The 13390-nt window shown below is 45.7% G+C and overlaps 1 protein-coding gene across 2 annotated transcripts in view; it reads right to left on the reverse strand.

Moving 5' to 3' along the window:
• The window catches only part of Ide (Insulin degrading metalloproteinase), a 267382-nt gene that overhangs the window by 161580 nt on the left and 92412 nt on the right, over positions 1 to 13390 (reverse strand). For both annotated transcript variants that reach the window (XM_050192991.3, XM_055061253.2), the window contains exon 11: positions 7232 to 7404. In XM_050192991.3, the coding sequence (XP_050048948.1) occupies positions 7232 to 7404 (173 nt within the window). The remainder of the gene's footprint in view (positions 1 to 7231; positions 7405 to 13390) is intronic.

Consider the following 13390-nt stretch of genomic DNA (forward strand, 5'->3'; position numbering starts at 1 on the left):
CGCACACAAGAATATTTCGCAAGTCTGTAATGTTTCTGCTCTCACAGTAATATTTGCGTCCATAGCGTAATGGAACTGCATAGGTGAGCGCACTCAATAAAACTGTCTGGTTGCGTGCCCGTCAAAAAAGCAAAACGTGTGACAAACTTCCGCTAATCTTCGTCTTATCGCCAACCAAAGGCAATTAGCTATCACGAGTGTCCCAAATGAAGAAAAGAAAAGGAAACGCATGCATGGCGGCATCCTTCCTATGCTCACCCCTGTGAGCACTAAACCAGCGAGAAACAGGCGGCCGCCCTTTGAGCGATTAGTAACGAGATAGCCATCAGTTTTGTGAGCACAAGAAGCTGAAACCGCCTGCGGAAAACCCAAACTGCCGCCCACGTGCGCACATGCCAATGTGCGGGCGGTAGTATATAGACACGCCAGAGCAAACTGGCTCTAAAACAAACCATGCAACGAGAACCAAGAGAGGGAGGTACGAGAAAAAAATTCCCTGTATTCCCACATGGCGGCAGAACATGCCAGGAAAGAAAAAATTAGGAAATTGGCGCACTTTTTAAACGTACAGACGCCGCCGTAAATATACGGCATCGACCGTTTTGGACTTGTTCGCAGCGCCGTGTATTTACGTCATTGACCGTCAAAAGGTTAATGGCTTCTCCGGCGAAGCATGTCATCCCTGGAAGTGATGTAGCACTCACCGACTACAGTGGAACCCCGTTCATACGTTTTTCACCGGACCGGGAAAAAAAAAAACGTAACAGCCGGGGAAACGCAACAGTGAGGAAAGCTCCGAAAATTAATGAAAAAAGTGCAGCTTCAACTATAGACAATTTATTTCCAGAGTGCGCTTAGAACTTTTTAAGTCTAGAATGGTGGCTTGCCATTTCTTTCGCTCGCTAGAAATCGCCACACGTTTCTCAATAGCCTGGAAGGCCGCATTGCTGTCAGCGTCGCTGTGAGGTGCGACGTACCTGCGGAGGAGGTCCAGAGCCGCGACGGCTTCTCCAAAGCTAGGATTTGGCAACTCCCCGGCATCATGTGGCTCGTGCTCCTCGTCGTCACCGCGCCACGGCAATGGCAACGGACGAAGGAATATCCGCGGGAAATTTTGCCCTCTTTGGCGGAATCATGCTAACATGCTAACGATTGTTTAGTATTGCTGCGGAGCGCGCGTGTCCGAGCAGCCCGGTTGCGCGCGGCGCGGCGTGGTTTCGCGAGAAATGTAAACAAGAGAGGAGAGCTGGCGCGATAGGCGGAGCAACACCATGAGCAAAGCCAACTTCCGGCTTCACTTTAGCTTCACACAGAGTGACGTCAGAGCCTCTCCCGAATTTCCTTCCTCCGTGAGTCGGCCCATCCAAAAACCATGCGGTGACCGTAATCACAGTGATGATGGTGAGAGCATTTTTCACGAATGGCCACTTAGTGGCAGCCTCTCGAATTGGCGTGCGACTTCTTGCAGCCAGTTCTATAGCCAAGCCCGGCCAAGCCCGGCCAAAACTCGTCAAAAGCCAAAATGGCGGTTGGAGCGCGTTGCCTACTTTAGCCCAGGCGGGTTCGGGGTGCTAAGTTGCGACATATCATGCGGGAACGTTTTCACAGCTACTACGTAACAGCGGGGTTCCTTATACATTGGATCTTATGGAAGCTATGCCGGGACCGGATGAAAACGACGTAGCAGCCAGGAAAACGCAGCAGTGAGGAACGTAACAGCGGGGTTCTACTGTAGTGGGTGAGCAGGTCTGAGTGCGCTGTTGTGCAAACAGTGCAGCCGACAAAGGCACACTGAGTTCCGTCTGCCGACGCGGCTGTCTTGGAGTTTGTTGTCGCTGATTTCTTCACTTGGAGGTAGCTTTTTGTATACATATTACACATTCTTTAGACATTTCGCATATTCAAGAAGCCTTCGAGCGCAGCCTTTCACGTCGGATTTACCAAAGCGGTGCACTTGTTTACCTCAACATCTACAGCCACAGATCATTGTTAGCGTCAAATATTGCGGAAAAGCTGCACACCGCAGACATGAAATAATGTCAAAACATAGAGGGACGTACATATCTGCACATATGAGCCATGTTGTTCCACTCCGAGACAAGTCAACATGAGCGGCCAAACCACTTGAACAACAGCAACTGTGATCCAGATACACATATTACGGGCTGTTAATTTATTACTGATTCCTACTTTTCTTTAACTTCATTATACTTACAGTTTGCGCATGCTATAAGCAATATTAGAGAAAACTGTGCTTACATAAGCACTCATATATAGGCCGTGTTGTCCTCTCCCGAAATCGCAGATGCCATCGCTGACAGAGTTGGTATAAGTGAGCAAGATGGTTGTTTATGCTGCTATATGAAATGCGCCCATTTCTTGTTTCCCATGTGGCACATTTCTCTCAAATTGAGAAATGTGCCAGCACAACAACACGCACAGATCCACCACTCTATGCAGCGAATGCGACAGGCAGCCTACGGGTATGGCGACGTACAAATGTTGGCACAGTGCCGTGTCATCACTTGGCGCTTATTGTGTATGCACTGCGAGAAGTGAAGGGTAGTTGATTTTGAATCACTAAGGTCAGAACAGAACTATAAGAGCAGTTTCCTTCATCCTAACTGCTGACATCCTTCTTCTGCTGACTGCTTCATCCTAACATTTCACTTGAGGTCCGCCGGTAGTGGCTGCATGAACTCGACGGCGCCAGGCCTACCTTTAGCTGAACAGGATCAACATTGTCTCAAACTTCATGTGCATGCCTTAAAAGGGTCGAAGCTTGTGCATTTCAACTTTATATGCATGTTTGACTCAATTTGAGCACGATTAATTATATATACAACCGAAGGCACTGTGGCTATTGTGTTTCTGGTTCAACAGCCAATCTTGCAGGGTTCGGTCGAACGCTGGGTGGCACACCGATTTTATCAGCTGCTGATCTATGGGGCTTTTTGGCGCAAGGGCCAGGGATGGCCAAAGAGCACCACTTTTTTGGTGCCGTCAACAAGAACTACTGGTGGGACCGGGGGGGGGGGGGGGGGGGGGGGGGGGGGGGGGGGGGGGGGGGTTCGTTTCAACTTTCAGGCAGTATTCGATGAGTAATTTTGCAGAGACCTTGCAATAGCAGACTTTGCTCACTTCAAAAATTTGTCGGTCGGAGTAGCTTTGCTCAAAACATGGTCCAGACTGATGGCCCTTCACTAGCAGCAGATGTTGGAGGGTTGCGTTACACATTGACGAGCGGAATTCAGTCCTAGTTTTTCACGCACCACGCTAAATATCCTCTCACACTCCGCCTTACTATGCGGTATCACGGGTAAATCGAGCATCACCTTCGAAACTCGATGAAACATGTTTTCCATCAGTGTTTTTCATTTTGCCAACTATGACCACTGCACATCCCATCTTTTTTCATTCAGAATGTCCTCTTGAAGACTACGCCTGTAGTGTGGCAAACTCAGGTTCGAGAGCATCTAAAGCGTCTTCAGAAGATTCATTGGAATCTCTGGGCAGCAGCTGAGGGAAACTCTGAATAAAGAAACGAAGACTCGAGAGAGATGCCTGTGAAATAAATTTCAGGTTGGCCAACTCCGCATTCTCCAGAGTTACGTTTCAGAGTTGTGTCCACATCCAGAACGCTTTGCCTCATCGCATTTCGGAAACATTTTTCGTAGAAGAGGCCCAACGTGGTCGCCGACACTAAACAGGCACTCCACACGTATGACACTGTCGTCGCAGTTCTTCCAGAGAAAGTTCACTATCTTGTCTTGCTGCTCAGCGGTGCAAACATAGCTTTGATGCTTCGCCGTGGAAACATGCAGTTTCCAGTCGCCTTTGCCACCGTGAGACATGCTGACGTCGCATCCACAAGTTGTACAAAATGCAACATGTTCTGCTTTTCTTCATGTCAAAAAGCACGGAAATTCAGAAGTATAGGATCGCAAAAACTTATGCAAATACCTTTTCATGGGCTTTGATAGCACCATGGCATCAAGCACACGAGGATTGTAACTTTACACGGTGCACCGCACACACACGGCCTAGCCTACACTAATCATACAAGCAGCAGCAACAAGATGCGCCATGGAGGAAGGCATACATCAAATGCAAGAGCTACATTGGCTCTGACTTTGGTCGGCTTACTAGGCACCGTAGTCAGCTGCTAAGTCGATGATATCGATGGTGCTAGTGCAGCCGTTGTTGGTGACGCTGATGATTATGATGTGGCTGTAGATTCCGCAGTGCTGCTTTCGCAAAAACCATTGTTGCGCGAACAGAGACCACTTTTCGGGAGATATAAGCCAGTGATCATACAACCGGAAAGTTCAGCAAAGAATTGGGAGCCTCCCGGGCGAATCGGGAGGGTTGGCAAGTATGCGTTCATTTCTGCTGCTGCTCTGCTCAGGGCACAGCTCTCCCCACCAGGGCACAGCTCATGGTGGGGTCACTGTCGGTAGATGTCACGGGATTATAAGTGGCCATGACAGCTTTCTGCATTACAGCAACATCGTTAGTGTTCTTGCTGATAGCCAGGTTATAGTAGTTGGTGAGCTTTTTCATTAATTGTTGTGTGAACCCACCTTTGCCACACAGTGGTTCCCCTTTCTTGGCCTTGCTCACAATGGAGTGAAGGTCAGTGCCCATTCTTTTTTACAGATGGTTTATGCAGTCTTCTTTTGCGACTGCTATAAGCCCATATGGCTGCTACTCTCGCAACGCCTGGAAAACACGGCTGTCTCCATCAGAGACGACTGCAGTATATTGCAGGTCGTTCTTGGCCAATGAACGGCCAAAAAGCTGCAATGCGGCCTCCACTTCCATTCGCCCCGAGCCAACTTCAGTGTTTTTTTTTACAGTGATGCTGCTGCCTCCACTGAAAGTATGTGGGGTCGCTCTCTACTGGGTCCAGGCTACACCCAAGGCAGAAGTTTGACAGAACAACACTATCCAGCACAAGCCCTGTGTGGAATTCTGTTATGCATCCAACCCCAATGTGGGAGCCATGACCATGCATGAGCCAAATGCCATCATAAACAATGGTCACATCATAAACAACGGACACACTTTTAGTGAAGCCAACCTCCATCTCACTGTACACCTTTACAGCAGCTACAGCATCCATAAAGATGTTGGCAGCCTCCTCTGCAGCAGGCTTGAACAGCCCCTGGCCCTGGAATGTTTTGTGGTGTAAACCACAATGGGACACATTCATTGTGGCCCAGAAATCATTCAGAGCTGTCTGCTCTGCTCACATCAAACACCCTTGCACTTTCCTTCCTTCGAGAGGACCACTGGGACTCAATAGGGCCACAAGTAGTGCATGACAGCACCATTTTAACTGCCAGACCGAGCCTAGCATCGCAGTGTACACCCATAGAACGCTGTTGGCATCTTGGGCACAGAGTTTTTAGCAATCAAAGAGTTCATCACGGAAACCTGCACAATAATGAACTCACTGTCACAAGGGGCTGAAATTTGTTCTTCGCCTTGCTGATCCATCAAACTGAACTTCTGCTCAGTTGCGGGCACTGCGCAAAGGGAGTCACGAACGCAGCATGCTTGTGCTTCTGCGGTCACCACTGACACGAAACGCGGCTCGAGGCGCATCTGAATCGTGCGCCGTTCGGGCGACGATTCGTCTGGTGAACCTTGAGTCACCATACTGTAGCTCGTCAACAGTTGGGGCTCACTCGCAGGCTGCGTGTCCTTGTCACATGATGCGTCGGAAACAGGGTACACCGTCTGTGCCGGTGATGGTGACCTTCGACCAGCATCGCCTCCAATGACGCAATCTCGTTTGCTGACTCGCATGGCAGGTGCGAGAGCCTCCGTTGACACGTCTTCCGGTGGCTTGGTTATCAGTGTCAATGACACAGGGCGATTGTCGGCTTCGCTGCTGGAATCGCATGGTGCAAGATAACGCGGCACGTTATCCGCAGGGTCAGTCGGGTGCTCCGCTTCTCCCGCTGGCTGCCGTCTTTTTCTCGCCGTAGGAGGCTTGCACTTCCGTTTTCCGAAGGCGTGCTTCGTCGAAAATTTCTTTTCGAATGAGCGACAATCCATCACTGACCTGGGAGCTTTCAGAAAGGCGAATTCTACGAGTGTCAAATGAAGAAAGACACCGACGTGGTTTGCAAAGCAGACAACTGCAGTCCGCTGCGGTGGCCAGCTTGCCCGCTGCCGCAGCAGCAACTAATGACGAGACGCCTTAAGCATGGAAACTAATTGGAGGCCCACTTTCATCGCTGGGCCCGTATGACCACTTCTAGCAGACCCGAGCTTCTTTTGTGTTTGTGTGTTTGTTACAAGATGGCGATGACCGAAGAATTCAGAAACGGAATGGCGAAACTTCCGAGCTTTCGAAGGATACCAAGATGGCGGCGTTCGGTGATGGGAAAGACGAGTTAGGGCTCCACGCAGTGATTTTACACGATTTAAAGCTGTTTTCTCGCCCTGCACACTGCTAAATCAATTTTTTTCGGGCACTTTTAGTTAGTTTTCAGCCAAACCATTTTGATACAACATAGATAAGGCATTGCAGATACTGAAATTTTTTTTTGAGATTTTCGCGATCTGATCCCCGCATCCCCCTTAAATGGAATTTTGCCATATGTGCCACAAGCATATAAACTTAGCTATTCCAGGGGCAAGGCCAGGAAAAACAGGTCTGTGCACCTGGTGTTGCTTCCATCGCGCTTATGTTTCAGGATGAGTAATCCTCTCTTTGTGCACAGTAAAAGTCAAGCCCAGAGACCAGAATTTTGGAACAAGTGCTTTTTATTAATAACTTGCTCAACATTTTGGGTACCTCAGACTTTGATTGTGCCTATTTTGTAAAAATTCATAGCGCTTGAAGTGTGTAACATGGTGCAAGACAAAACCAAATGGTATACTGCTTTAGAAAACCATGGCTAGCAAACAAGTGGGCTGTTGGTGCTCTATTATTTAATTCTGCTGTATCATTCATTGCCTGTTTTCGTTTTAGACACTTGCAAAACATGACAGGTGCCACGAGGTAATGTCAAACTGTAACATGTTTATATGTGTTCACAAGTGTTCACATCCCAATATATATGCTAGACTTTCTTCAGCCCCTTGGTTGTACTGTTGGCCTTAAGGAGCACTAGAAGGTACATACATCTGACAAAAGACTTAATTGAAATGCTCTTAAATAGTTTTAGGCTTTGCAGTGCACATCACATGCAGTCATATGCATGGTTATACTCACATGAAGCATGCCAGCCAAGTCCCGTACATAGCTCTGTGGCGTGTCTTTACCCTTGAAGCGGAAAGCAATGCGCCACAGCTCTTGCAGCTCCTGGAAAATCCAGTGCTGAGGGCCTTCAGTGCGCAGCATATTCAGGTACTGGAACACCAGCTGAACTATGTCGTCTGTATGTTCTGGCACAAAAATAGGGATGGAACAGTAATATTACAATTCATAAAGGGGGTCAGAACACTAACAATGCAATCTGTAAACATTTGCATCATGAAATAACTGTACAGGCTAAACGACACATCACAATGCGAAAATGCTTACACTGTACACAAACAAATAACACATTTTCTGAAATACCAGTCGATATGCGCAATTCATTAAAACAAAAGTGGTTCCATTATAAGGAATCTGCCATGCATTGCTTTTTTGCAATGCCTTGGAACCGCTCATCTCGCACACAGATGCATTCAACCATAGCCTTTCATACAACAATCATTAAAGGGAAATCTTGCACTGCAGTCATTCAACTCCCATAGGAATGACGTCTAGCACATGACATTTTTCTACCATTAAGCATGGCTTTGTTAAGGAAGAAAACTCCAACTTCTTTCACTATTCTTTGCATTTAATGTATGTTGCATGCTAGTTCCACAACATTTCTTTGAAGCAGTGAACTGTTTTACTATTGACAACTACTTCGTTCTGCAAAGTCACCTCAACTACATAAATAAATTTCGACACTTATGATTATGTGTGCTGTCAGACCTAGATGGCTTCTGAACCGACATGCTCATCACTTGGGACCATTTCAGACAGTATCTCAGAGTTGTTTTTTAATTGTAATTTTCTGATTATAACATGATGATAGAAATAAAAACTAATTTTGCTGAACTGAAAGAACAGATGCACGACTTTAGGCGTACTGTGGAAAATATGGCATCCGAGCGCTTAGTGCAGCATGAAAATACTGATCAATTGCAAACCACATTGCAATCGTTTGAACACGTGATGTCTTTTCAAACTAAAAAGCTAACAGACCTCGAAGGCCATAGCAGATGTTCTAATTTAATTTTTCATGGTATACCTGGGACCTTCATAGATTCAGAAGAGGAACTAAAGATCAAGGTTGTGAAGGGTATTTTTCACGACAAACTTGAGGTTAAATGCGAATCTGTTGGGCATATTCATCGACTTGGTAATCAGGTGGGAAAGCAGCCTGTAATAGTACACGTGCAAGACTTCAAGGAAAAAAAAACAAATACTGAAAAACGCAAGCAAACTGAAGGGCTCGAATATTTTCATTAAGAATGCTTATTCTAAATCACCGTTAAGAAAACACAGTCTGCTCTGGAACAGCGCAAAGGCTGAGATAAAACAAGGCAAAAGAATCAACCTGATACACGACAAACTAAAGATCGATAAAGATATGTATTTTTGGGACGAAGTGCACACAGGAGGGTGAAGATGACCAGCTACAAAAACACCACCCCTCAGCCGTCAAAAACGTGACGTAATGTGCATGCGCATGACAAGTAACTAGGTTTTTTTCTTATTATCAGCATCCCAAATTTTTGCCTTAAATTTCAGTCAGAAATTTGGGCTAGAAGTTTTGCTTTCATTATTGCTGCGTGGCTATGGCTTGCCTTCTTTATTGCTGCATGGCTACGGCTTGGCTTCCTTATTGCTGCGTGGCTACGGCTTGGTTTCGTTATTGATGCATGACTACAGCATCGTTTCTTTATTGTTGCATGCGCACCTTGGCAGCATGCAACATAGCAGAGTGGGCACGAGAGAGCAGCTACCATGCGGTCGCTGCTAAGCTCTCCTTTCTGCTTTCTTGTGCAGATTGCTGTTTTCAGCTCATCGTTGTCACCGTCTAGCACATGTGCTACGTCTACATCTCCATCGAATTTTCTGCTGGATCCACCACTACAAGCAGCTGACAACAGCCTTGATTATCTGAGCATGGAAGACGTCATCATCTTCATGCCGGTATCAAGTGGGACACGGACACTGCCGCCAGCAGCAGCACTGCAGCGCTCAGATTTAAGCAACTGGCATCAGCATGGCGCTTCCAGTGGGCACGGGATAGCAACTACCATGCGGTCGCTGCTAAGCTCTCCTTTCTGCTTTCTTGTGCAGATTGCTGTTTTCGGCTCATCGTTGTCACCGTCTAGCATGTGTGCTACGTCTACATCTCTATCAAATTTTCTGCTGGATCCACCACTACAAGCAGCTGACAACAGCCTTGATTATCTGAGCATGGAAGACGTCATCATCTTCACGCCGGTATCAAGTGGGACATGGACACTGCCGCCAGCGGCAGCACTGCAGCGCTCAGATTTAAGCAACTGGCATCAGCAAGGCGCTTCCAGTGGGCACGGGAGAGCAGCTACCATGCGGTCGCTGCTAAGCTCTTCTTTCTGCTTTCTTGTGCAGGTTAGTCAGTCTGAATCGCTTTTTTGTAAACGTACAAACAATGTCGGTTTGCTGCTCTTCCCTTGCCCACAAGTGCTGGCTGCCACTCTGAGTGATTGTGTCTCTGTTGCTATGTTGCTCTTACTTTCCGGGGATGTAGAATTAAACCCTGGTCCCCATACTGAAGCTCAACATAAGCACAATGAAGTTATGGCCGCCATAGCTGCTTTGTCATTAAAATTTGACACACGACATGCCGAGATGATGAATGCCATAGCTGAACTAAAGGCTAACCAAGAAAACCTTACTGAGACTGTTTCAGACCTTTCCAATAGAGTGACTGCCGTGGAAGCTGCGGTTGAGTCTTTTGAAAATATGCCTTCAGGAAGTGATATTACTACCGCAGTCCATGAAGCAGTTTCAAATGAAAGCGCTGCGCTCGCGTCAAGACTAGACGTTCTGGAGGACCATTCAAGACGCGACAACTTGATCTTCTATGGCATCTCAGACAACGTATCAGAAACGTGGGCTCAATCAGAAGTCCAGATCCATCACTTTCTTAGAAATTGTCTCGACATGACTCCCTCGGAAGTCGCAATCCATAGGGCTCATAGGCTAGGCACATACGTTGTCGGCAAGACACGGCCTGTTATAGCTAAGTTTGTGTCTTCCAAGATGAGAGACCATATACTCTCGCAAAAAGCGAAGTTTAAAGCCGATGGTATTTCAGTCGGCGAAAACTTTTGCAAAGCCACTCGTCAATCGCGGAAAGCACTAAATGACTTTGGCAAGGCCAGCGGCCAGTCTTTTTCTTTGCGACATAACAAACTAATCATAGGTAAAAAATGTTACGTTTATTGCGCAGATGAAGTATGTGAGATCAGACCAGCTAGGAGCGCGATTACCCCAACAAACAACAAACCATCGGGTCCACAATCTTCATATTTGGGTGCAGCATAGCTATCTCGTGTTCCAAAGCAAGCAAACTCCTTATCACTTCTTTTTACAAATGTCCGAAGTATTGCCAACAAACGCACATCACTGTCATCACATATCGACGCATGCTCAGCTGATATAGTTGTGCTCACCGAAACATGGCTTTCAGCAAAAATTAAACATAGTGAAATACTAGACTGTCAAAAAACATAACTTTTACAGGTACGATCGCGATTTCCGTACGGGCGGAGGTGTACTGATTGCCGTGAGCTCTGCTATCCGTTCCTCCACTATCTCCATTGACTCACCATTAGAAATAGTTTGCACTAGTGTTGCTTTTCCCACTGGCGACCTCATCTTTTGTGCGTGTTATAGGTCCTCATCCTCCACTACCAATTTCTGCACTGACCTTCATGATGTCCTTAACAAATTAGTTGTTCGATACCCAAAATCACATTTGTTCTTACTAGGTGATTTCAATTTTCCAAACATAGTGTGGCAAAACGGTGTTCCCTCCCTTAAGCAGTCATCTTCCGAGTTCACCCATTTTTTAGACATCTGCGCTGATTTTAATCTAACCCAGCTGATTCATGAACCCACACGCACTACCAGCACTTCGTCTAATACTTTAGATCTCTTTTTTACAACAGCTCCAGATTTGGTTTCCCCTCCAACATACCTTAAAGGAATAAGTGACCACTCGCTTCTCCACTTAACACTTAAGAAGAAAGTTCGCTCGAAGAAAACCGTTAAAACTATATGCGATTACAATGCCGCCGATACCACATCCATTCTAAATGAACTAGAATCATTCATTACGGACTACACAGTCAACTTTTTTGAACGTACCGTTGAAGAGAACTGGTCATTGTACAAGAACAAATTGCTAACACTAATGGATTGCTATGTGCCTAAAAGAAAGATTGTTTCGAGTCCTTCCTCGCCATGGTTTACTGGAATTCTGCACTGTCTGCGCAGCAAAAAGAAACGTATTTTTCGTCGCGCCAAAGCAACTAACCTTCCCGAATGCTGGGCAGCATATCATTGCATTCACGCAGAATATACTATCGCTATTACAAATGCAAAAAAGATTTTTTTCGATAACACCCTCCCATCACTTTTGCAGTCTAATCCACGTAAATTCTGGAATATTGTTGGTGGCAAAGAAAGCAAAACAATCCAACTAGCCCGTTCTGACAATGTCGCGATCCCTCCGAACCAGTGCTGTTCCGTGTTGAATGATGTATTTGCTTCCGTTTTTCACAAATGTGCTCCTGCCACTCTACCGTCGGTAACTAAATGCTCCTATTTACCAATGAACTCCATTTATATAGATTGGGTCGGCATACAAAAGTTGATTGAAAACCTGAAAATATCTTCTTCATCAGGTGAAGACTCAATTAACTGTAAAATGCTTAAAATTACTGAACCATATTCTTCCATTATGCTTTCGATGCTCTTTTCCCAGTCTCTAGGTTCCTCAGTTCTTCCAAGCGATTGGAAGGTTGGCAAGGTTGTTCCGGTCCCTAAATCAGGTAACACTCATTCGCCCGATAACTACCGTCCTATATCACTGACAAGTATACCATGCAAAATATTGAAGCATATTATACATTCTCATCTGATTGATTTCCTTGAGTCTAATTTCTTCTTTTCGACTGAACAACACGGTTTCAGGAAAACATTTTCATGTGAAACGCAACTCGTATGTTTTACTAATGACCTATTTACCCATACTGATATGGGCTTCGATGTAGACTGCGTGTTTTTGGACTTTGCAAAAGCTTTCGACACTGTTTCACATGATCTTCTCATTCTTACTTAGCATGCTTAACATTGACCCTAATGTACTAAACTGGATTAAAAGCTTTCTGTCTAATCGAACTCAGTACGTTTCAGCTAATGAATGTTGATCCTCTCGCACTTCCGTAACATCAGGTGTACCACAGGGATCGGTACTGGGACCCCTGCTCTTCCTGATTTACATAAACGACCATCCTAAATGCATTTCCCATTCATCTATGAGGCTTTTCGCAGATGACTGCGTCATTTATCACAAAATAACTAACCACACTGATTCTGATAAGCTTCAAGACGATCTTAGAAGCATATCCAACTGGTGCGATAAATGGCTCATGCGACTAAACATTAATAAATGTAAAACAATGCATGTATCAAGCCACACTAACACTGACAACACGCGTGTTTACTTACTTCACGATACTTCTCTTGAATCCATCAACTCGTACAAATACCTAGGTGTCCATATTTCACGTAACTTATCATGGCATACGCACATCAAACACGTCACTAATAACGCTAACCGGGTTCTTGGATACTTGCGTCGAAATTTCTCTGCTGCGTCTATGCCGATAAAGCTTACCCTCTACAAAACATTAGTGCGACCAAAGCTAGAATATGCATCCACCGTATGGGATCCCCATCAAATCACACTGATAAACACTCTAGAATCCATCCAGAATCGCGCAGCACGTTTCATCTTATCTAACTATTCCCGTTACGCCAGCATTACTTCCATGAAAAACACACTTACATTACCGGAACTTTCATTGCGCCGTAAATGTTTTAGACTGTGTCTTTTCCACAGGCTGTATCACCACAACCCACTATTAAAGGATCATCTTATTACTCGCCCTTCATACATTTCATCCCGTTTCGATCACATGTTTAAAGTTGGTGTTCCATATTTTAGAACAAAGATGTGTCATGGTTCTTTTATTCCTAAAACCAGCGCCGACTGGAATGACCTTCCTCCCTCCATCGCTACCATTTCTGACGTTGGCAATTTCAAGA

Source organism: Dermacentor andersoni, chromosome 1 (genome assembly GCF_023375885.2).
Source record: "Dermacentor andersoni chromosome 1, qqDerAnde1_hic_scaffold, whole genome shotgun sequence".
NCBI lineage: Eukaryota > Metazoa > Arthropoda > Arachnida > Ixodida > Ixodidae > Dermacentor > Dermacentor andersoni.